Genomic DNA, 26390 nt, shown 5'->3' on the forward strand with positions numbered 1-26390 from the left:
AGGTGAGTCCCATCTACATATGCCCACACCCTACTCCAGGTGCCCGCCATCAGGCATGCATTCAGGACCTCAAGGATCCATCATCAATCCTAATGGCGGGAGCGCAGAAAAGCCTGACAATCGTTTTCCCTACACTCTCTCTCCTTGGAAAGATTTCACTTGATAAAGCTCTGTGTCCCCACTGTTACCAGCCCAAAGCATGAGTTGAACAGCTTGCCTGCCTGCTTCTAGAGGCAGGCACATGGAACCTGTTTGTTGTCTTACTGGAGTGTCTTGGTTACCACCATATTTCTGGAATTTAGCATAGGATAAGTATTTATGGATTATGAGGTTTTGAATTGGAAGTATCACAGGAAAGAGTTCTGGTTGTGAAAGATTACCTCGAATGGGTTTCCAAGACTAATCAGGATTTACTGCTACAAAGAGATATCCTAGACTTCACCAAAAAAAGAAATTATAAAGAGGTGGCACTCAAAGTGGTGATGTAATACAAAGGAAATGAGACCAAAATTGTTGTGTGTACAGATCAGACCAAGGAAGAGCTCTAAAGTGAGACAGCTTGATAAGATACCGAGAGATTGAAGAGCGGAAACATAGGGAAGTAATTAGAGAAAAGCCTCATGTTAAGTTCCACCTACTACCTTCTTAGTAAGGAAATGTGCAAATTTTTAGGGTATTTTCAGCTGTTTTTGTACAAGGCAATTCTGTGAAATTAATGCAAATACCCTGATTCTGTAATATGTGTTGATTTCTTTTTATATACATCCTGTACTGATGTATTATTTGAAGTAGTATAATAGCAAATGACAGTGACAGCCTTTCAATAGTTTTGCCTTGAAGCTCAAGTGTCTCATTTGAAGGGAACTTTTGTGTCCTATATGTGTATCGGTGATTTTTCTATATGAGCCATTGTAGGTAATTACATTTTCTTTGGTTTTCACTTAATTCTAATGTATGTTCCATTGTTCAAGTCATAAAAATTAGAAGAAATGTACCAATTGTAAAGAGAAATGTTGGGTTACTTAGGAAGAGCAAAGCTGTCATTTTCACTAGCATGCAAATTTTACTACATTGTGTATTTTTTTCTTTACAATTTTCAGGCGCTGTTTTGAATTTTTAGATTTACTTTTACAAGAATGGCAGACACATTCACTGGAAAGGTAAGATTCTATTTTGCTGATTTTTATCTCTGCATTGAATCTTGAAGTTTAATGCCTGCATGAGTGATCTAAGCCACTTCCTATAAGAAATGGAAGAATCTAGGCTATTGTTCGCATGACTGTTTTTATGATTTCTGATGCTGTGAGGCACATAATATTGGCAAAAGTTGTTAGTGAATTTCATTGATTGAAATATTAGTGTGTCTCTGGTCTACAGTTGATCGTTGATTTTGATTTCCCATTATATCACTATACATTAATGCAGTATTAGTAATACTGTACTGTATGTTTGAAAGTTGCTAAGAGAATGAATTTAAAAATTCCTATTGGCCTCCCAGTGGTGCAGCGGTTGAGCATTGGGCTGCAAAGCTGCCTGCAGCCTCTGCAGTGCTGGTTCGATCCCTGGTCGCCGGCAAGGGTCCCACATGGCACGCAGACCTCTCCTGCCGCACCTGCTGCTCCCCTCAGCAGTGTACTTTGTCAGTCTGCCTGTTCTGCTCCCCGCTTCGGGTCTGGTGAATTCTCTCACGCTCCCGTGCTTCTGACTGTACCCAGTGCTTGTATAAATAAATAAATCTTTAAAAAAAAAAATTCTTATCACCAAAAAAAAAAAAAAATTGTAACTATCTGTGGTGATGAATTTTAACTTGCCTTAACGGTGATCATTTCATTATGTCAATATATACAGTGATCATTTCACTAAATAATGATATAATATATGTAGTGAGATATATATGTCAAGTCACTGAACTCTGCACCTGAAACTAGATAATATAATACTCAATCACATCTTAAAACAAGAAAATTTATGAAGAATTTAGCAGGAGACATAATATATAGAGTTGTAGTAAATTTTGGTTACTTGTATCTACAAATAAAAATGATTTTTGCGGGCCTCCCCGGTGGCGCAGCGGTTGAGCGCTGGGTTGCGAAGCTGCCCGCGGCCTCTGCGGCGCCGGTTCCATCCCCGGCTGCTCCCCGGCCACCGGAGGAGGGTCCCACATGGCGCGCAGACCTCTCCTGCCACCCGCTGCTCCCCTCAGCAGTGTACTTCGGTCCTTCTGCCTGCTCTGCTCCCCGCTCTGGCTCTGGTGAATTCTCTCACCCTCCCGCGCTTCTGACTGTACCCAGTGCATGTATGAACAAAAACAAACAAATAAAGAAAGAAAGAAAGAAAACGTGCCTCTATATATATATATATATATATATATATATATATAAAAAAAAATGATTTTTGCATTTTGTTTTTGTATCCTAAAACCTTATCTAAATTTACTTATTTCAGTAACTTTTTTGGTAGATTTCCTAGGATTCACTGTGCACACAATCAAGTGACATGAATAAAGGCAGTTTCCCTGTTTAAAAAACAAAAAAAAGAAATATTAGTGTGACTGGAGATGTAAATTAATGGGCACTCACTCTGACAGTTACAAAGCCAGGATTGACTCTTTATTGACTGATCCTGCTGCATGATGTTCCTGTGCAGTTCCCTTTGGTAAATGTTTTAAGCTGCTCTTAGTGGAGAAGATATAACTCAGAGGTCCTTTAAAGGAATTTCACTCACTTGAAAGTTTTCCTGATGTCTGTATCAAAAAGTCAGCATTTTTTTCTGTATTCAGGATGGTATGAGGTAATTTTCCATTATCATGACGAAAAGGAATTTGGCAGCATTCTTGAAGAAGCATGTCCTTTATTAATTTTGAGATCTATTCCTTGACATTTCCTGTCAATTTGGGGACAATAGATGATGATGTTGTACCACCCTGGGGTACAGGCCAGAAGCATGGGAGGGTGAACGGACTCACCAGAGACAGAGCAGGGATCAGAACAGGCAGACGGACTGAAAGCACTGTGAGGGGAGCAGCGGGCCAGACAGGAGAGGTCTGCCGTGCCATGTGGGTATCTCCCTGGCCGAGACTTGAACCCACACTGCAGAGGCTGTGGATAGCTTCATGGTGCTGTGCTCAACCCGCTGCGCCACCGGGGAGGCCTGCCATTTTTTAGTAGTATCTAGTTTGGGAAGAGCTTTACAGCTGAAGTAATGTTTTATTAGTAGTGACATTTTAATAAATTGAGTACCCCTGGAAATCCCATTCCATACCCCAGTGATCAATGATGAAACAAAGCCAAGTTCTTCTACAGGTAAAATTTTCTCCAAAAATAGGAAATTTCATTTAGATTTAGAAAATAGTCAGACTTTTTTTCCCCAATACTTTCTTGTCCATTAATCTCCTGGGTATTCTCTTTATTTGGTAAGAGTTTTGAAATTTAAAGGTAGAAAGTGGAATTTGGGATTTAGTGTAGGGACAAGCGAGTAGAACAGACAAGTGTGAGGAATAAAGAACTCAAATGTGACCTCATTCACCTGCTTGCTCAGCGTCTACCACTTAGTGAGTGTTACTAAATATATATTGAATGGATGAAGGAATGAGGCAGAATTTTTGAAGAGCTGGTAAAATTGGTAACTACTCTTTTTTAGTGTAATTATTCATTCCAGTCATTTCCCTTTTTAAAAAACTGTTAAATAATGAGATATTTTGGTAATTTCTTCTCAGCTATGGTAGAATATAACTAGAAAGAATACCTATTTGTAAAATCATTCATGGTAAACAATAGTGGAACTTGAGAAAAACGTTCTGTTTCATTATGGAAATGTGATACAGATAATTATAGTCTTACAATAATCAGTGTAAGATTATTATCTCTAATTTTTACAGAAACTAATTCTGGCCATGGAAAAATAGTTTTATTGTTTTGGTTCACAAAAGATTGAGCTAAATAAGTGAAGCCTGAAAAAAAGCAGCTGTTACTGAAAATATCTCATACAAGAGTAGGTTATCAGGTTACTTAGGTGGGGGAGGGATTGGGTACTGGCCCAGAATTAGAAGTGCAAAGATCTAAAAAGAAGAGTGTTTGACTTTCTCAGCTGCATATTAGTCAGTTAACTGTGGCATAAAGCGTCTACCTTCCACTTTGCTTTTGGAAGTTATTTTTCACACCTGTTTTAATCCTCATAACCCATATGTCAATGATTGTAACTGTTTTCTTTTCTAAATAATCTAGACACATATCAGTATTAGCTGAAACAATAAAGAAAGGAATACATGATGCCGATTCTGAAGCCAGGATAGAGGCCAGAAAGTAAGTGTTTATTGTAAACCACGTATTTTATTCACTGCTTTTATATTTCAGCTGCATTGTCTAGATCGCTGTATTTAAAAATCATTTTGTTACATGAACATGTTTCATTTGTCATTACTTTTAAATATGACCCTTGAAAGGCCATCTTGGACTGTTTCTTGAGGTTTTTTGTTTTGTTTTTAGTTTTTTTTTTTTTTTTTAAAGGTTGTTCACTGCCCAGGCCTGAAAGATGGGATAATAGTATTTGAACACAGACTAGACTTAGGTAGACAGGAGAATGCTCATTTTCAAATTTATGAGAAATTATGTGAATCAGAAAAGTACTTGTGTATTCTCTGACTTTGCAAGCTCTTTTAAAAGCCAACTGATCATCTGAAGTGACTTTGATTGAATTGAGAAATCACTATCACAGAGATCTTCTCCTTGTGATCACATCTTTGCAAGCTTCAGAAGTTGCTGGAGATCTGTGACTCATGTGCAGGGACTAGGCTTGAGCTGATGTTTGGGCTTATCAAGGTGCTAACCTGATGTTGTTATCTCACCTCTGTGGGAGTGTGGCCCTAGCCTGGTTATGCGCTAGTCCTGCAGCTTCCGCCCCTACATTCAGTACCTCCTGAGAATAATTTTGCCATTGTAACTATAAATACCAGAAGCTGGAGGTGATACCATTTTTTTTCAGGCAGCGGGTAGACAAGTACTGTCAGTTTTGCATCTGTATCCGACTGCTTCATAGTTGACCGATTCTTTTAATTGATGTAGGTTGAAATTTATTCTTACTGGTCCCCCAGAATATTGTTTACTTAACTGCACTGATACATCCTGCTCAAGTATTCATGGCTCTTTGTTCTCTCAGTTCAATTATATTTTCTTGGTTTCTGAATTTTTTGGAGGAAGTCACGATAACGCTGAAGTGCTTACAAGCTTATGTTGGGCAATTCCTTTTCTATATCTTTAGTCATAGATTTCTAGTAACTCTGAACATCTTTCCATTTTCTATTTGTGTGTTTTGTAAAGCAATTGCAAATATTTCAAATGAGTGAATGCCAAATTGCGTTTATAAATGCTATCATTAATGAATGAATCCTTCCAAGGTTCTAGGTGTAGTTCTAGATGTTTCAGCTCCATCCTCAGAATTGTAAGTTAGGCCTTTTATTTTCCATTTTCTAAATGACACTGAGATTTAGCAAAGTTGTGGAGTCAGGATTCCTACCAGGCCTCTTTTGTCCACACTCTCTTCCTGTACCATGTTCCTTCTATCAATAGTATCAATAGTATCAGGTAAACTGAGAATTTTAGTTTTTGACGATGTTATATGGTATACTCCAGAGCTCAGCAAAATAGCTCTTTTGATCTACTGCCTCTAAAAGGAAGCTGTTTGTCTTCCCTAGGTGTTACTGGGGTTTCCACAGTCACTTCAGCAGAGAAGCAGAGCACTTGTACCACACCTTGGAATCCTCTTACCAGAAAGCTCTGCAGTCACATTTGAAGAACTCAGACAGCATCGTGTCTTTGCCGCAATCCGATCGCTCATCTTCTAGCTCTCAAGAGAGTCTGAAGTAAGAAATTCATCCGTATTTTTTATTAGTGAGATTTTATATTTAAAAAGTTGCTGCACAAGAAAACATTGCACATAAATTTAAGCTGTGTCTTTTACATATTGTGTGCCTATCATAATTCCCCTTTACCTCAGTTGGATTCTGGCACTAGGTTGAAGTAATAAGAATGAAGTGGCATTGGTCTCTACCACAGGAAGTTTTTAGGTAAATTTATATGGCTGTCCTAAAATACAGTTTTAGAGTAACATAAGTGAATTAGTCAAAGTGTCTTCTAAAAGAATGTGTTAATTTGAAGATTGGTTGGACAGGAAAAGCATTCAAAATCTGGGACTTACTGTTTTATCATCTTCACTATTTCCCTTTTCCTAGTGATGACTCCTTTTGTGTGTTTGAAAGATTAGTCCAAAATCTAAAATTTTTTGTGAAATTAGGGGTTTAGAAGATTGTGCTCCAAATTACCTGAAATCATTTCTTCACTATCACAATTTCCTGTTGTAAATTGTACTAGTATTAATGCAGATAACATATACATTTGAGGAAAAAAAACCAGATGTATACCTTTATTTTTAGCCGGCCGCTCTCTGCCAAAAGAAGTCCTACTGGAAGCACCACCTCTAGAGGTAAGAACATAGCTGTGGGCGGGCAGTCAGGACGGCTGAACCAGTGCCCTGCTTTCAGGGCCCTCTCAGGTTGGCAGAGGGGTTGGCTCTGCTCTGTGCTCTGACTGTCCCCAGCAGAGCTCCCCTTCTTCAGAGGGCAGACCCTGCGAGGAATGTCAGGATAGCTTAGGTGGAAGAATAGAGCTCTGCCACCTGCCTCACCCCTGAAACATGTGGCTAGAACTGCTCCTTCACTCTGATCAACTGACAATTGAGTGACACAACTGGGATGCTTTCAGCAGCAGCTTGGGGGCTATTGAGGTGGGAGAGTGAAAAGATTCCTGAAAGGGGAGGGCATCTGGGTAAGAGTGTACATTTTTGCCACGTCATGAGGAAATTGACTAGACAGTTTTTCATTCTTTCGCTTTTCATATGAGCCAGAAATGTGATTCGTTGCTCTGGGGTTAGCAGTCTGTGATGATAAGGAAACAAATGTAATTGGTGCATATAGTTGCTTTTAATTTCCTTCAGCATTGCCTGACCTGTCTTCAGTGACCTCTAAGAGAAACCCAGTGCTCTTAACTTTAATCAACTTGTTTTAAAACTCGATATTGTTTTCAAGAAATTCAAAACACATTTTGACAATGTATGTGAGAATTCCAGGATGATCCTTACTAATGTTTCCTCCTTCAATCGCTGAAGCTTCAACAGTTAGTACCAAATCTGTGTCAACGACTGGGTCCCTCCAGCGGTCTCGAAGTGACATTGACGTGAATGCAGCAGCCAGTGCCAAATCCAAAGTCTCCTCAGCTTCGGGCTCTACACCTTTCAGCTCTGCAGCGGCCTTGCCTCCAGGATCATACGCATCCTTAGGTAACCACAGAGCCAACACCTTTCCTTCCCAGTCCTGCTTTAGAGAGAGACAACGCTTAATCTCTGCTCAAATTTACCTATTTAACAAATTACAAAAAAACTGTAATTGAAAAAGTATAAATGCATGGGTGATACTTAAGTATAAGTAACTTTGTCCACTTACTGTTGGCCACCAGTCACTCTCTGTTACGTATGTCCTCTCTCTGGGCAGTCATCCTTTTGGTGATTAAGGAAGCACACTGGTGTGCATGTGCTGTGGCGCTGGGCACACCCTGCCTTAGCTTCACCTCCCTTTCATGGTAACCCAGTCAGTACCTGAGACACCTCCTTTGTCACCAAAGCTGGGGTTTCTCCACTGCTAACATTGGTGGGAGCAGAGCCAGAAGATGTTAGTGAGGGATTCACCAAAGACAGTCATTGCAGTTCAGTAGTTCCCACTCTGAAAATGTAAAAGGAGTGGGAGAGTTTGGAGGTTGGAGTAGGGGGTTCTCTCAAGGGGAACATGGTGGACTTATTAACTATCGTGACCATGTCTGTGTGAAAGAGCAATGTCCCCTTAGGAGGAGCATATGCTGACTCTCACTATAGCCCAAAAGATTAAAAAAATTATTTTCAAAAGAATTCTTATCTGGCAGAGTAGTAGGTGAGTTTCTCAGCAGATACTTAATACCTACTATGTAAGGCCGATAGTTTATTTCATTGTGTTTGTAAGAGTCAGGTTGTTCAAAATCAAAATCTGGTAATTTATCTGGATTGGTTTTATTTTGGACTTTATGGAAACGAATACAATTTAAACTTCATGAAATAGTGAGACTGAATAAAATACTTAGGTATTTTATAAACAAATTCTGAAGTCTAAAATGTTCTAGAAATGTTTTAAGCATGGAAACATAGTGAGGTATTACAAAGAGAAGATGCCTGGATCTCTTATTTACGAGCTTTCTGACCTTGAGCAGGTCATGGACTGTTTGATTCTGTTTTTATTATGGCTAAACAATTGTAATAATAGCCACCTATTTCAGATTCATGATAGAGATGGGGATCAGTGAAATTATTTTAAAGTCCTTGGTGTACCTTATTATGCTTTGAAAACAAAAGAGGCTGATTCTGATAAGAACATTATTAATTTAAAAGGTATATGATCTAGAAAATTTGTTAAATCAGTCAGTTTTTCTCCCTGGGAATAACTCATACAGCCATACATTTCAGTTGGGAAGAAACCCAATGAAACCTCTCCTTTTCTCCCCTTTAACTATTGTAAAATGACCTAGGAGTGTTCATGATATTATGTTAAGATATAATCACTGAGAAAGGGAGAAGTCAAAACTTTTCTGTCCTATAGTGAAGTTCTATTAATTTTAGTTAAATTTTTAAGTATGTATTTGTGTTTCAGTATATTTGATCAACTTTCAGTACCTGTAATTAGTATTTGTTTCTAGTCTTTAACTGTATTGAAGACAAGTAAGAACCAGCTTCTATAGTAGTCAGTAGTCTTTGTTTTTCTGTGCATGTGGGCGTGTTTTAATATGGACCATGCAGACTCCCTTCAGTGCTGGTAATAGCACTGAAGTCTCTTGGTCTGATTATTAAGAACTGACCTTTTAAACACACTGATGATAAAGTCAGCCCAGAATTACCTCTTCAGATAATGAGATTAGAATATTCTAATTCTTCACTGTTTCTTGAAAATTCTCTACTTTCCTTTTGTCCCAAAACCCAAAACCCAAAGACCTGAAATGTAACAGTCCTATTGAGAAATGTTTACAGTTAACACTTAGGCTGACAAACTACATCTGTGCAGAAGAGTACCGTACCATTAAAGCTGATGATCCTTTCCAAACTTCTAGAGTCCAGACACATGAGGGAAGATTTGGAGTCCATAGGCCTTGATGCAGGTACCATGCTGTCCAGCTTTTGCTGCTCGACGTGTAGTGGGAAGAGGTGTTGTTAGAGCCAGCTTCTTCAAGCTTCTTCCTTGCCTGTCCTTTGGGTGACTCTTTAGTACTTTAGTCTCTGGTCTCCCTTGCCCCTTCTGCTAATACTTTGCCCTAAGAAGAAGGAACCTGGAAGACGGTGGTTGGCGAAACAAAAACTGCTTGTAGCCACTGAGGCTCTCCCTGGTTGCCCTTTCTCGTTTCCAAAAGCACATTGTAATACTAAGCTGATTTTGAGACAAGGCACACTGACTTGCTTCAGACTCTGCTTTGCTGTCGAACTTGTTTTCCTTTTAATTTTATTTTAAATTGTACTTTTGCTTTTTTCAGTAGCTAATAACATTGTGCTTTTTAATTCTTTTAATGTTACTAACTGTTCCCTGTTATCCCTTCCCTTGTTTTTTAATTTGCTTAAAGATGGTTCTGCCACTAAAGCGGAGGGTAAGCGGTTCGTTTCTGTGACTGGGGTGTGTCTCCCTTCCCTGGTCCCTGTTCTCACTGCCGTTGCCTGGTGTCCACATCCTCGCCGAGGCCCCTGCATGCGACGCTGCACGCTGCCACCGCACTCTTCATGGCGTCTCCTCCCCCTTCCTTCCTCAGTTGTCGTTTTGTGCGCTTGGTACTTGAGTGTGCGTCTGCGGTTTTCAATCCCGAACCCACACTGGGAGGGAGCCACTGGTGTGCCATCTGTGTGACTGTCCTCTTGGGCTGCTTGTCTCAGACTTTATGACTTCTGAAGCACCACCTGAGCTTTCGTTTCCCATTGTGTCCTTCTTTTTTGTGCTTTTGTGGGCCTCTTACGATTTGCCTTTCCTGTTCTGAAAAGAAATTTTCAGCGTCAGTGATTCAGGTTAAAGGCTGTTTGAGGTTTTCTACCAGGTAATTTACAGAAATTTTAAAAATGTAATTTTCTCTCCAGAAGATGCTACTGAATTACACCGTACCATTTTTATCTCTATTACTGACACATTTACTTACTGTCATTCAGAAAAGAAGAGATTGCTTCACTGGGATCAAAATATGATTTTGGATACTCTTAATTAAAAATTCAGGCAACACATTTGAATTCTGGCAACTTCATTATTGTAGTTATTTATTGTACACATCAAGGAGTCAAGGAGTCCTTCTAATATTTATGACTGATGAGAAATTTTTTTTTTTTTAAAAAAAAAGATTTATTTATTTATTTATTTATTTATGCAAGCATTGGGTACAGTCAGAAGCATGGGAGGGTGAGAGAATTCACCAGAGAGGGGAGCAGAGCAGGCAGAAGGACTGAGGTACACTGCTGAGGGGAGCAGCGGGCGGCAGGAGAGGTCTGCGCACCATGTGGGACCCTCCTCCAGTGGCCAAGGAGCAGCCGGGGATCGAACCGGCGCTGCAGAGGCTGCGGGCAGCTTTGCAACCCAGCACTCAACCACTGCGCCAACGGGAAGGCCGAGAAATATTTTTTTTTGTAAAGAACTGACAGCTTCACTTTTGGACAAAGCTTATATTCAGGTTCCCTTTCAGTGAGGTATGTTCAGTAGTATTTGAGATTTGGAAGAAGGAAGTATTTAGGAAATGTGTTATTTACACTGCTAGAAGGACTTTAGAACTAACAACCACTGATAGTTTCCAAGAGTAGAAAATCATTTGTTAAGTGTAGTCAAAGGTTAACTATTGGTGATTTTATTTATTTATTTTTTTTAAAGATTATTTTATTTATTTATCCATATAAAAGCTGGGACATAGGCCAGAGGTGCAGGGGTGGAGGGAGGGTGAGAGGATTCATCAGAGACAGGGTGGGGAGCAGAACAGGCAAATCTACTGAAATACACTGCTAATGGGAGCGGCGGGCAAGACAGGAGAGGTCTGCTGCGCCATATGTAGGTTAGCTCCCTGGCAGGGAATCAAACTCATGCTGCAGTGGCTATTGATAGATTCATAGTGCTGAGACTTAACCCATTGCACCATCAGGAAGGCCCTATTAGTGATTTTAGTTAAGATTACACAATAAAAACTCAGTAGTCTTGTCTGCTTTTCAGGAAAAGAAACTTTAAAGTTTTAGTGGGAAATAAAACATTTGCTACAGTTAGACATATTTATCTAAGAACTCTGAATTTTAAGTAACTGACCTTTCTACAATGAAAAATATATGTATATAGAAGTGAAAGTATTAAATATCCTTTACCTTTGGCTTTAAACAATATGGAGAAATTTATTCTTTTGGGACAAGTGCTTGTAGGCAGCAGCAAAATTTACATATGATCATCACCCAAATTTTGATTTTATCAAAAATGCCATGTATGAGAGAGGTTGGTTTAGTTATGTCCCCAAACTGTGAGTTATAAAAATAAGTATGTATGCGACTGAGGTCACAGCTGAGATATACCTAGTGGACCTTTTAGTTATTATAATCTCTAAATTGAGAATTGGCTACACTGCAGTTTTTCAACATGGGAACTGAAAAGCTCTAGTGATGTGAGACTATTTAGTGATTTTTTTAATAATTGTTTTAAGTTAAACTGAATGTGGGAAAACCATGCCTACAAGTTAAACCCCATGGTTAACAGGTTCAGTTTCCTGATTAGGGAATTTTCCAGAAGAATGGCAGTGTGATTGGAAAGAATTCTTTAGCAGTCCTGTTTTTAAACAGTGAGATGAGGATATTCTTTATTTCATGAAAGTCAAAATCTGTGCTCCTCTTCTGTTCTTTGTTTTCCTTTGGCTCTGCTTTTCTCTGGCGAGGTAGTCTGCTGGGTTTGTTGTATAGTTCTCTAACATCTCTTATTTCTGTTTCTCTTAGTTAAGCTATTTTCTTCTTTCATATCTATCTTTTTCTTTGTTATAACACAGTATAAAAATATGAATATCATTAACAGGTCATAATACAGAACTGAAATATATTTTTACTGTTTCTGTTTTTACTGAGTAGACCGTGTTTTCACAAAAGGCCATAGTATTTTGTATCATTTCTTTAAAACATATATAAAGGCACTTAAAGTACTATCACCAAATTAATAGAATGAAAAAAAAAAAAAAACCTCAAACTCCCTTCATATAAAAGAATATATAGCTGAATACAACACAACAGAGACCCTTAAATCTTCCATAAATTGATTTTAAGGGTACCTGAAGAGCTTAGCTACTAAGTTGTATGAGTTACTTGGGCAGACCAGAAACAAGCCTGTGAGGTCACCTGGGAAAGAGAATTAAAAGTTGCTATTAAGCCAGTATTGTTTAAGTGCTATATATCCATGAAGAAGTGGAGTGGGAAAAACTATCTTAAAATTGGTATGAAATCTCTTGACTTTGTCCTGGGCAAAGGGAAAAAAATATCTTCCTAAAAATTTGTAACTATCTTCTCATACAAGCTGTGGTTTCAGTTTTCTTATCTGTGGTATCTGGGAAACCCAAGCTGATGAATTAAACTAGTCTGCTTTGTAGTCCTCAAGGTGACTGACAAAAAGAAATATTGAATTTCTACAAAGGAAGCCACTCTTAAATCTAATTCTTCAGATTTCTCTCATACAAAATATGCCAAATATGACCTCATAGCTTGAAATTACATCAGTAACAAGGGAGAGGCAGCAGGGAAAAGAAATAACAATTAATCCTTTAAAAATTAAGGATCTTATATTTAATGTAAAATATATTTAAAAGTTTAAAAATACTAGAAAACTCGCATTTTTAGCAATATGTCCACATATTGCTAATACAAATGATCCTCTTAGTTAAGAACATAATACTGATCTGTTATAAGAGCAGTGAACACTTGACTCTCCAAACTTGAGTAAAAGCAGGACCCTAGCAGGCAAGGACCAAAACTGGTTTACACACTGAGCTTTTTAGCTGAATCTTGGAGACCTTGGACAGTTGCTGTGATAAGTGTGAAGGACAGGAAGTAAACTGAATCTTATTCTGAGACCTGTGTCTTCATTAGTGAACAAGAAGTTAATTTTTCTAAACTGAAGAGAAGAGGAAATTTTGCCCATCTTAACCTTTATGCTGGGTAGAGGGAGAAAGTAATTTCTCTTGAGGCTCCCATAAGTTGGGCCTTCATGCAGTTTTTGATCAGAATTTATGCCTCTTTTCTGGTCTAAAATCCCCAAATATGTAGATCATTTCAAGTGGCTGTGGATGGCTTGTGCCCACAAGATACTAGAATAAGCAAATATAGATCTCCTTTGGAGGTATTTAACTTCAATCTAGATCTTAAATAATTTCCATAAAGTTTCAAGTAATCATTTTATTTCTTAAAATTTAAAAAAAAAAAAAACTTTGGAAAGACAGCTAGGAAGTAATAGACCATTTGGCAAATGGAACTTCTAGGTATGAAAATATGTTAATACTCAATAGGTAAATTGACCGGCAAAATCAATGTGGCTGGAAGAACTCATGTGTTTAATAGGAAAAGAAATTTGTAACATAGTGCAGAAGAATAAAGTTGAGCGATATGATAGAGATGTTAAGTTACATGTATGATAGTGAAAAAGCTTAACCTACCTAACTGAGATTTTAGAAGAAGAGAATAAGGCAGAGACAGTATTTGAAGACCTAATGATTGAGAATTCTCCAGAACTGATGAAAGACACTGAACCACATGTTCAAAAAGCCCAGTAAGTCCCAGGGCAAGACAAAAATAAGTCCACAACATAGTGGAATTATTGAACACCAAAGACAAAAAACAAAACAAAACAAAAAATAAACCCCAAAGATGTTTGAAGCAGCGAGATAGAAGAGACACTACCCACAAAGGAAAACCAGAGTTTAACTACAAATAGAACTGGGGAAGTTTGAATAAGGTTGATGTATGTCAATGTTCATGTCATGTTTCTGATTGCGCACTGTAGTTTTGTAAGATGTTATCATTGAGAGAAACTGAGAACATGCATAGACAATCTATCTTATATTTGAATCCAAACCTACAATTATCTACAAATAAGTTTAATAAAAGGGAACCCTTAAAACCATCTACCTCCCCCAAACTATGATTTAACAGTATTATTTTTACCTATAAGACTTACCTGTAAGATAGTAAAGCACATCTTTAAAACACGCCAAAATAATGAAACAAAGGAGGGTAAAAGGAAAATGAAAAATCAAGACAAATAAAAGGCATACAATAGTTTAAAAAAAAAAAAAGCTGGAGACTTTTTGATAATAGACAAAATAAGGCAAAAAATGTTCCTTATAGAGGATTGCTACATAATAACAAAGAAATACAAAAAATCACAAAGATTGGAGAGCTCTAAATTCTTATGGACCTAAAAAAATAACCTCAAAATAAATGTTTGGATTTTGAATATAATTATGAGTTTCTGAAATGGTATTATAGTCATGTAATTCAAATCTCAGAAAACATACAGTGGTATGCAGCTAAAATCTCCTCTCCCAGCCTTGTCTTCATTTGCCCACTTACCACCTCTTCTTCCAGCCCCAATATGATATTACTTCTAGTTTTGTTTTTATCTAGTTTCTTTGCATATAGAGGCATTATTAAAATCATATCTCTTCCTCTTTTTTAAAAACAAAATGCATATTTTACACACACTACTCTGGATCTTGAATATTTTCTCTTAATACAACTTAAAATCCTTCCATGTTAGATTAGAGATCGCCTCATTCGTATATTTGTATGTGTGCCACTAGATGGTTTAGCCATAACAAACCAGTCCCATTTTGATAGACACTTGGGTTGTTTCTGAAATTTTTTTTATTACAAAAAAATTCCATCTGTCTATACAAAATAACTTTTGTTATGGATATTTTGCATGGGTGCAATTATGTTGGTAGGATGAATCACCCAGTATGGAATTGTTGGATTGAAAAGTACATGCATTTGTAATTGTGATAGATAATGCCAAATAGCCCTTTGTAAAGGTTATACTAATTTTCACTCCCACCAGCAATGAATGAAGGTGCTTATTTTTCTACACTACAGAATTAGAATGTTAGCACATTCTTAGCTTTTTGTCAGTCTAATAGGTGGTAAATGGCATTCTCAGTGAATGAAGCTCATTATTGTAAAATGAGACTGAATGCTGTTTCATACAATTATGAGCGGCTTCAATTTTTTATTAACAGACCATTTCTAGCTTTGACCAGTCATTACTGGGACGTGGTAGTGGTATGCAGGAGTGGTCTTGAGCCAGTTAAGGAGAACCAGTTGTTGAATTTTTGACATCAGTAACCTGAAATTAGCCATGGTGGGAATATTTACACCAGGGAAATTGGAAAACACAAATCAGCAGGACATTTCCCCTCCACCAGATAATTGCTAAACATTTACTAGTACACCACTCATTATTGGGCTTCTTGTTAATTCCTAGGAACCTTTTATATATGAAAGAAACTAACTCTTTGTGATATGAATTATAAATAATTTTTCCCAATTTGTCATTTTCTTGAACTTGCCCTAGTTTTATTTTTGCCATGTGGAGATATTTAAATAAATTACATAATCAAATTTATCATCTTTTCTTCTAAATATCTTGTAATTGTAAATCATATTAGAATGGGCTTTTCCACTCCAGGCTACAAAGGCATTTGATCTTGTTTTAGGACTTTTGTTATATTTCACACTTTAATCTTGGGTCCATTTGCTTTTTTTTTTCCATGTAAAGTGTGAAGTATGAATCCAATTTATTTTTTCAAAACTAAACAGCAAATGAGATCCAATAATAAGAAAATAGAAGCAACGTATATTATGGAGTGAAGTGAAAGCAATACTTAAATCATAGCCTCAAGTTTATATTAGAAGACAGACTCAATTAGGAATTTGTTTCCAATTTGTTAGTAAAAGAATGGGGGGATTGCAATTGTATGGGGAATATAAAAATAAAATTTATTAATTAAAAAAAAGAATACAATATGTCCAATAGGAGGAAATAATTAATAAAAGTAAAATAAAATTAATGAAAAAGGAAATAAATATTTACAAGAAAGGATTAAGAAATATAAAATTTGGTTTTTTGAAACTACTAATAAATATGCAAAACTATTTGAAAGTTCAGTTAAAGGAGAGGAAATACAAGTAAACTATTAACAGTGCAAAAGAGGCAGTAAAGGAAAAAATGATGATTTTGTGTTAACAATTTAAAAAATATACATATTTCTAGAAAAGCCAAACTGTTTAAGAAGAAACAAACAAAAAAACCTGAGTGGTTAAAGACTACTCAGTATATAATTTCAAATCAGTAATTAAAACCCCACTCTCTCCTCAGTCACCTACCACCAAAAGGTAATTCACTAAAATGGAAAAGATATCCCAAAATCCCTACCACACTCAGATGGTATTTTTTTAAAAAAAGATTTATTTATTTTTACATACAAGACTGGGGTACAGGCCAGTTACTTTAAGTATGTGCAAGAGGGTGAGAGGATTCGCCAGAGACAGAGTGGGGAACAGAACAGGTAGACTAGCCAAAGTACACTGCTGAGGGGACCAGTGGGCGAGACAGGAGAGGTCTGCCGCACCATGTGGGTATCTCCCTGGCCGGCCGGGCTCGAACCCACACTGCAGAAACTGCTGACAGCTTCACAGTGTGCGCTCAACCACCTGCACCACCAGGGAGGCCCAAGATGGTTATACATACAAGTTGTATGATACATTGGATAATCCAGTCTTGCATAAACTCAGAAAGAGGGAGTACTTTCCCTTGATGTTTCATTCATTCATTCATTCATTCATTCATTCATTTACATTTGGTATGGCCTTACTACTAGAATCAGGTAAGGTAGAATGCAGATACTTTGTGTATATGTCTATATGATGTCCGTGGCTTAATATTTTAAAACTTATTGATGCGGTTCAGCATATATAAGCCAAGAATTCTCTTATCTCAGGAGATGCAGTCAAAGCATTTTTAAAATTCAGTCATTTTTGGCAAGAATTCTTAATAATTATGAATAGAAATGAGTTTTTTAATCTTTTGAAATTCCATAGTTTTTGTGAAATTGTAAGATTATGTATATTTTTTGATGTAATTCAAAACAACAAAACCTTATACTTTTTCTGCATTGTACTCATGTTCCAAGACAGCAGCGTAGGACAGAGAAATCAAAGGGCAGGATTTGAAGGGAAAAAGCTGAAATTTTATTTATAGATGATACTTACAATGTACATACAGATTAGTAGAATAAAAGTTAGCAAAGTTCCTGGAGTTAAGATCAAAATATAAAGATTAATCACTCTTAGAACAATAGTTAGAAAATATAATTTAATAAAATATATATAATAAAAAGGTACCTCTGAACAAGTCCATAAATATTTAGTAAGAGCTTTGCCAAAAATTGAAAGCTTTATTGAATGACATTGAAAATAGTGAAATAAAACCCAAAAAATATTAATGGAGAGATCAGTTTCATAAAAGTGTCTTTCCCCAAAAAGTATTAATCCAAAATTTCACATGCCAAGCAAGATTTTAATATCTTTTAATTGTGTCTTCACATGGATGTGGAAAAGAGCAAAGGGCCTTAGGAAAACATGGATTGATTTGCCCTATGAATAGTAATTTATTAAGAAAGCTAATCATAAAAGTATGAGCTTCACTGGTGTAGATACATGTACTAGCCTGGGCAGCTGAGAAATAGACTATAGTTTGCACACACATACACACCCACACACACATATGATGAAGCTGGGATTGTAGATCAGTAAGAAAAGGGCTAAGTAAGTTTATTAGGACATTGGTTAGTCATATGGGAAAAATAAATCATCTCTCCTTTACCTACTACAGAAAAATCACTTTCTATAAGTGACCTCACAAATAAAATTTGGGCAAAACAGTACATTTTGGGAAAATACACATCCTGTGATATCATTTTTAAAGATAAAAAAATACCAAACAATGTCATCTATTTCTTGATTTTATGTTAAAAAATATAAAGATGACATTGGGTTTAGGATTGTGTTACCAAATGTTGGAAAAAGGTAGATTATACAGGGAGATTAGCAAGGATTTTTTAATTTTTTAATCTGAATATGTGTGAATGTTCATTAAAAATTCTTTATGTGACTTAGATATTTTATAAGTTTAAAATAAATTCAGTTGTTTTTTTCAAATTGACCTTGTCTGGGTGGACTGCCTTGATTCAGCTTACTAATTTCCTTTGGAAAGTAAAATGTCCTCACTCATACCCCAGCCAGCCAACCAGCAAGACAGGCACAGGCATCTAAGACGCATAGTGCATTCTGGGATAGATTAGTTAATCCCATCTATGTCTCTGTCTCTTCTGTATAATGGGAATAATTTATTTTACATATTATTAAGAAGTTTTCTGAACCCACACATATATAATTCTTAGTGTATCATATGGTGTAGCTTTTAATTCCAGTATAGATTCTAGAATTTGTATACTTCTTTACTTAAAGTGCTGTTAAATGCCATTGATTCTTTCTAGTTTTAATTTTTCCAAATATACCATTTTCTTTTATTGCTCCTCTGTCCCTTTCTTGAACCTTTTGCAACCCTTAGGATTCGTTTTTCTGTACTACTTTTCTGCAAGCTGCCTCAGCTGATGGGGCAGAAGTCATTTTGAACAATATAAGAAGCCAATGGTAGTTCAAATTCATTTGTGATTTTCCTATCAGATTGTTGTTCTGACTGCTTTATGGTTTCTTTGAAACCATAGAAGTTTAAAAAAAAAAAGTTTACTCCCTAATCATATTGGTCTGATCATAGGTGATTTTATAATTTTAAATTCATTTCTTTAATTGGCTTCATGTTACTAAAGTATCCCTTTGACCTTTTCTTATTCCCTTCACCTCTCCCCACCCCACCCCACCCCCAGGCCTCAGAAACCTCACTTTGTTTATTAGTGTCCCTTTGTTTTGATAATTGGCAGTAATAGATTGCTTTACTGACCTTGGCAAATTCTTTTCATAAATACCTGCAACTCTGAGTTATTTAGGCTATCATTTCTCTGTCTACTCCTAATTTTGATTCTTTTTCTCTTCATCTTTTGCAGTGTACTTTTAAAGTATGTCAGCGTGCATACTTTAAAATAGAATTTAATGCTGTACATCTAAACACCTTTATTCTCTAGGGTGCTGTTGCTTTGATAATTGCTGAATTAAGGTTTCCTCTTTTGCATTTTCTCTTTTTTTCTGTTGTTTTTTTCTTAAGAATTTTCTGATTTGGGAACTTTCAGATTTTTAGACAATAAAAAGAAAAAATTTAATCTGAAAATAGTTGTGGTAAAAATTCTTCCAATGGATATCCCAACTCAAAATATAGTATGGTGAGATCATCGAAACATCAGCTCCTGGTAGGTTCATGACTCACTGTCAGGAGTTCCTAACCTTTCTGTAGAATTGTATGTACAGATGTGCACGTGTGTGCACACAGAGATGTGTCACGACCATGTGTGGGGTGGACCTGCTCTCCCTGTAGGTGGCCCAGTCAATGCCCCTTGCTCACGGTGTGGGTTTTTTACTTGAGTAGGTATCCCATGTTGAAAACATAGAAACACTGTTTTTGCTGTATCCTTCAGGTCGAATCCGCACGAGACGGCAGAGCTCTGGGAGCGCCACCAACGTCGCCTCCACACCTTCAGATAATCGAGGCCGCAGTCGCGCTAAAGTGGTTTCACAGTCCCAGCGTAAGAAGTATATTTTATGCTCTCTGTTATCTGAAATTTTATTCAGCAGCTGGTTCTGCAGATGAAATCTTTGCAGTATGTATGTTGATACAAGGGGAAAACACACTTCTCGGACTAAAATACCATGAGTAATCTTGGTATTTGTTGGGTAAGCTTACAAAATAGAATACTTAAATGTACTTTGTCTCCTGTCCAGGTGATTTAAGTTTTGTATCATTAAACATTATAATGTAGTTTTTCTCCCTCTCTTCAAGCCTCTCCAGTTGAAGCATATCTGGAATGTGATCTGTTTTTGTATCGATAAAGAATCCTTCTGGTGTAATTTCAGAGCAGTACTGGGGGAGATTACTATTATTGCTCAGTTCTGTTTCCAGTGGTAATAAGTAAATCCATTGAAACTCTCCTCTCTAACCCTCTGTTCTCATATTTGCAATCTGCTTCTTTCCTCTTACTAGTGTGGGTGCTCGCCTTGCCCTGCTGCCCTTGCTTCCATTATTGCTTCTCTGTGTATGTTGAGTCAGTTGGTTTGACAGCCTTAGCCATGAAAGCAGCCGTGGCTTGGATGAATATCTTCTGATGACTCTTAGGATCCAACACTGGGATCTTACTTCCCAGCTACACATAATTCTGTCACTTGTACCCTCTCTGTGCATGGACCGTATAGCTGGGTGTCAGAGTTCTGGGCAAAGTGAACATGGCAGAGAAAGTCTCCTCTTCCCCAGGAGCTGCATGAGTTCCCTCAGCACAGCACTCCAGCTGGTGTGGCCCTGAGGGCTGTCTGGGGTGTGTAGAGAGCACTTAGTGCAAGGCTAGACCTTAGGTTCTTCCTTAGTCTTCCCAGTGTCTTTCTCAGCCTCTTTTAAATTTAGATACATGCCTCTTTCACAACTGTAGTCTCCTTCTTCAAAAGCTTTTATCTTCTCTGAGAAGGAAGCATAAGATTTGTCTCATTGATGCCTTCAGTGGGGCTATAGAACCTGGGCTTGTCTGACATAGAAGCCCATGCTTTCAGTGCACTGCATGGCGCAACACAATATGGGTTGTATAGATAAGTGCCCAGAAACTTCTATTTTGGGAGCAGCCTGATTCTGATGATTCTTTTGAACTCTAACGCAGCCTGGAGTCACAGATAGACTTAATACTCCAATCATGACCTCACATATGTGGGTCAGCTCTATTGCAAAGATATTCTTGACAAAAGTGCCCATGACTCAGAATATAGGTCAGATGTTGAAATTGAGTTGACTGAAACACGTCTAGACCTTTAGCTGTGCGGTGTTGTTTTCTTTCTTGGAAAGTAAGGGTAGAACAGTATTATATCTCTTTGTTTACATCTGATGTTTATTGGCCTCTAAGGGGGGTCTCTGCCCCTACCTGACTCCTCTGTTTAGTAAGTAGTGAAGATTAAAGCTTCATTCTGTAGGGGGTTGGGGAGAGGCATGGATGATGATAAAGCTTTAATTATTCAGGTTTATAAAACCACTGCACCCTGCCTTGGGTCTCCACTTTAAAAATGCTTCAGTTTTACTCATTGAATTCCACCCACAAAGGGGGGAAACAACACCAGCAAATGATAAAGCCTGGGTCTTAAATCTATGCATGTAAATCATTTTTAAAAAATTATTTTAATAAGAGCTGTTTGCACATACACTTCTAAGTGTACGCTAAGCATTCATAGTCCTGGTTTAATAAGTACATTTCATTAACATTGGACTTAGGATCCTTTAGTGTTGATGTATTTGAAATATTTGAGAAATTAGCACATGACATTCAGGTGAACCTAGTTAATAGCAGTTTTAATTTACTGAGCACTTTTTTGTGGTAAGCACTGTTCAAGGTGGCAGTGATACCCAAATGGATGAGATGTAATCACTTCTCAGGTTGCTCAGAGCTAGACAGTCATATATTCCTGGAGTGTAAGGCCCAGCTCCTAGATGTAGCATTTGCCTTGATACAGGCAGGTTTATAAGTAATATATGAACAGATCTGAAGCAGATGCTAATATAGTATGATAAGTGTTAAGTAAACGTAAGCACAAAAGTAGTCTAGGAGGATAAAGACTAATTTTGCCTAATGTGTTTGTGAACAAAAGACATTTGTGTGGTGTTGCATGCTGACGTTCTGTATTGTGTTATTGTCTTTTAATCTACTTTTTGCCTGTCCTTTGGTCTGCTCTCATAATCAAGGATCGAGATCTGCTAATCCTGCTGGTGGTAAGCCATTTCTCTTCTTGCTTATTTTGCATTCTTCCTTGCCCCATATTCTTTGCACAGTATTAATTTCTCTTTATTATGAGCTTAGCTAATCTTTCTGCATTTTTTGTTGTTCAAATTCTAGCATATGAAATGGATTTCTTTTCTTCTTTTACACAGACTATGGTAATATGTACTGGTGAATTTTGCAATGAATTTCACTTTAAATTGTAGTTAAATTACAAAATACTGATTTTTGTGGGTAGTCACCTTAGTTTATGTAAATGATGGTGGTATGTGTGTTATTTTGTTATTTCCAGGTAAGTGTTATTTCAAAGGTTTTTTTTTTTTTTTTTTTAAACATCTGGGACATTCAGTTCTAGTATATAATGTGTATTCTATGTTTTAGAATTTTGTTGCCTTCTCTGCTAATGGCAATCATCTAAATAAATGACTGCCATTAGGATCCTTAAAACTTCGCTGTTTTCTCTACAGGAGACTTTTGTCCCATAAGAAATGGTCTTATAGCCATTAATAAATGTAGTTAACCATATTGTTTGTTTTTAATTTCTACTTGCGTATATCACAGGGAATATGGTCTATGAGATTTCTATTTCTGTAGATTTTGGAGATTTCCTTTGATGTTTAACATACAGTTGATTTTTATAATATTCATATCTGGAAAAGTGAAAATAATGTGTATTCTGTTTGTTGGTATATATACATATTTTTATGCTTTATATTTCAAAGCTATGGTATTTGAAGCTTAAAGAGTTGATTACTGACGCTTTATGGACAATTACTTTTATCAAAATGCCATATCCTTGCCCCTTTTTAATGCTTGTTTATTATTTTTTGTTTAGGTATGTAGTTCATTTCATTTTTTAAAAAACCAATCCAAGAATCTCTGTCTTATGATAGGTTAATTTAATCCAACTACATTTGTCATTACTAATATATTGCATTGAGCTTATTCCTGCCATCTTATTTTGCGATTTTTATTTGCCATTTTTCCAGTTATTCCATTCCCCCCTTTTCTTCCATTTGGTGGATTAATGGAATTTTCTTGGATCCATTTTCTTCCACTACTGTTTAATCAATTTGTTGTATTAGTATTTCTGCTCTTCTACCAGTTACACTTAACTTTTTGACCATATTAACTCATATAACAAAAACAAAACAATAAATAAGCACCTTTGTGATTATTTGTAGAAATTTGCTTTGAAACAGGGAGTCTTGTACTTAGTCTGCCCTTTTGAATAAGAAATTTTGCATGTTTATAGAACTTTCCTAGTAATTCTATGTAGATTCTTTATAATTTGATATTTTTCTATCCTTGTGTGTTTCTTAAGAATTAGCATTGCCACCAACTGAAAAGCTATTGTCATATAAAATTCTCTTAGTGTTTGGGCCAAATTAATGTTTATAGAAGCTTCCACAACTAATGTATTTATTCCCTTGTTTACATCCATTGTTTATATTTGTTTCGCTTCACTTTTAGCTGGTAGCCGGTCGAGTTCTCCAGGGAAATTGTTGGGAAGTGGTTACAGTGGCCTTGCTGGGGGTTCCTCAAGAGGCCCACCTGTGACACCCTCTTCAGAAAAACGAAGCAAGATTCCCAGGAGTCAGGGATGTAGCCGAGAAACAAGTCCAAACCGAATAGGACTAGGTAAGAATTCTCAAAGATCTCGGAATACCATTCCCAACTTTGTCATAATTTTGATTATAATCTAATGACTTTGTCTTAATGTAGGAAACAGAAAATCTACTTTGAACTGAGTTAAAACTCCGTTTCATGATTATGGCATATTCAGGTTTCAGTTAAAACTGGAAAATGTGTGATACTTGCCATTCAGATTCATGGGAATTACATCACTGTGGAGCTTTTTATTTTTATGGTTACTTTGCCAATATTACAATTGGGAGAGTGGGCAGGAGACTTTTTTTCTTTGACTAATTAGTATTAATTAATTAAAATCTCTATAGACATTTCAAGACCAAATTGTATGATCCACATTTATTTTGATTTTAATCTTCTCTAAGCTGATTGATGAAACTTATAGCCAAAGAATAATACGTACAACTCTTTTGACATAATATTGTTCAAACATAAAACTAAGAATAGTTGAAAAATCAAATATATTGTATTTGTTTTTGTGCTGTAGTATTTAGTTTCTTTGTAAGTGAATAGAACTATATGAATTACCCTCAGTAGCTTAAGGACCTTTTACCCAAAATCTAATTGGTATGCTATCTTTTTAATACAGATGTTGGAAGTGTTTTTATCATACATTATGAAATAACTATGTTCACCTATTTTGTTTCCTAATGATAAAAATCTGTTAATGTGAAGTTGAGTACTTTAGTTCTGTTGGCTTATCTTTCTTATTTATTTATCTTCTCAACAATTTTTACTTGAATATTTACTGTGATATACCAGACCTTAGAATTAGAGAATAAATAAATTTAGCTTCTGACTCTGAAAGAATTTGTGTGCTTAGAGGTAGAAATGTGACAGGGTGCTCTGGGACCATAGAGAAAGAATTGTCTTAGATTTCCTACTAGGAGAGACTTTCTGGCACAGCTTCTGTTTTGATAAAGTACAAGGTGGCATTAGGCAGGGTTGGGTAATGAGGGAGGAAGGTGAGCAGTCAGACAAGAGGAGGAAGCATCTGCATTCTGGGAGTCACAAATAATTTATCTGGTTTTAGCAAAAGAAGTTTGTCAGGGTAGGCTGGGAGAGTAGGGCAAAAGAGACTGAAAGTTTCAGCTCATGAAAAGCCCTTGGAGGTTGCTTGAGCTACAAGAAGGCAGGGACAGGTATTTAAGTAGAATGGTTTGACTTACGTTTTCTAAGCAAATGAAAACTATAATCAAGCAGTGGTTTTGTTAATTCTTTATGATGCCAATTTTCTGTTGATTTTACATACCTGTGAACTGACACATTTTTGGATACAACCGAAGAAAATAATCACTGAAATATATTAAATTTCAAATTTGATATTGTAACATATCTGTGTTTAGGTTTGGTTTTGTTTGGAAAATTTATTTGATTGGAAATGTAGGCATGAGGTTTCAGCTATTCTTTTTCCATAGTTAATTGTTGAAGTTTATAGACTTGTCACTTGTCAATCCAGATTAGGTTAATGCTGTTAAAAATTCTTTTTAGGGATTTTACTTTTTATATTTACTCAGATTACATTCGTACTTCACATTGTTAAATAAACCAACTTTGGTTGTCTAACATAGCTATAAGTCCTGATACTCCAGTCTTAACTATGGAGTTTGTGTTGTAGGTAGTTGAAAAGGTAGCATTTAATTAGCTTTTAAAAGAGGCACTGTGAAACATCAGTAAGAACTAAAGAGAAATGTATTCCAGACTTTTATTACAATTATTGTTTTGCAGAATATGATTTCCTCAATGCTCATTAAGGGGATTGGTTATGTGTAAAAATTTGAGGTCATACAGTTCTGATTAATGAAGATATAGCTATACATTGTGAGAATATATGTATATACAGATAAAAAGAGTGTGTGTGTGTGTATAAATATGAATAAAATAGTGCTGCCATTTCTTCCCATAGTACTCCTTAGATATTCCATTTTATGTGATGTCAGATATATTAGTATTTGTCAGCAGTAGATTATGTATGAATCTAAATATTTTTTCATTGCATGGCAACTTTCAATGTAATTGTTCAAAAGGTAGAGAATGAGAGAGCATCTTTCAAGAATATAATTCCCAAACCAATGAATAGTTTATAAATTAGGCTGGGGATTTGCACTGATAATTCTAACTTTCTATAGATTGTGTTTGCTTCAATGATGTAGTTTGTTTGAAATAATTTGGAATTTCCTAATGAAATTTTCCTTTCTCACCTGTGATAAAAACACAAGATTCTTCTTCAGTATTTAAGATTTTTTTAAACAAAATGGGATATAATTACTGTTGGAGAGCCAAGATATAAACAAAACTCTGTGACTCTTTTTTGTTTCTTGGCAGTTGATTCCTTCATAAACTGTTCAGTCAAGTGGAAGAGTAGGTTTGTAAATTGTTTCATTGTTGTATTTCATTCTGGTTTTGACTGATAATAAAGTCACATAAATAGCTCTTTTCTATAACAGATATATTTTACAAGTTTGCCTTTGGTTCCCTTTTTTCTCCTAATCATCTATTAACAACATTATAAAAAGCGTTTTGCAGCTTACATTCTGTGGAAATACATTTAAAATGCTTTCAGATTAAAAATATTTGGAAATAATTAAAAATTAATAATCAACTTCAGCTATTAATTTGGGCTGTGTGTACAAGACCAAAACATGAAACTACCTGGGTTAAAGAGACTTC

General features: G+C 36.3%; 1 protein-coding gene across 25 annotated transcripts in view; it reads left to right on the top strand.

The window, feature by feature from the left end:
* CLASP1 (cytoplasmic linker associated protein 1) overlaps positions 1–26390 on the top strand; it is a gene marked incomplete at both ends in the record, with an annotated part of 222317 nt that overhangs the window by 127351 nt on the left and 68576 nt on the right. For 12 of the 25 annotated variants that reach the window (XM_084229880.1, XM_084229893.1, XM_084229887.1 and 9 more), the window contains 8 exons: positions 1101–1160; positions 4224–4301; positions 5690–5857; positions 6428–6477; positions 7159–7329; positions 19743–19850; positions 22037–22063; positions 23544–23711. In XM_084229880.1, the coding sequence (XP_084086006.1) occupies positions 1101–1160; positions 4224–4301; positions 5690–5857; positions 6428–6477; positions 7159–7329; positions 19743–19850; positions 22037–22063; positions 23544–23711 (830 nt within the window). Of the gene's footprint in view, positions 1–1100; positions 1161–4223; positions 4302–5689; positions 5858–6427; positions 6478–7158; positions 7330–9176; positions 9225–9680; positions 9705–19742; positions 19851–22036; positions 22064–23543; positions 23712–26390 lie in introns of all 25 variants that reach the window. The other 13 variants (XM_084229869.1, XM_084229891.1, XM_084229892.1 and 10 more) reach the window with 3 other exon arrangements.

Source organism: Talpa europaea (genome assembly GCF_964194135.1).
Source record: "Talpa europaea genome assembly, chromosome: 1".
In the NCBI taxonomy this organism is placed as follows: Eukaryota; Metazoa; Chordata; class Mammalia; order Eulipotyphla; family Talpidae; genus Talpa; species Talpa europaea.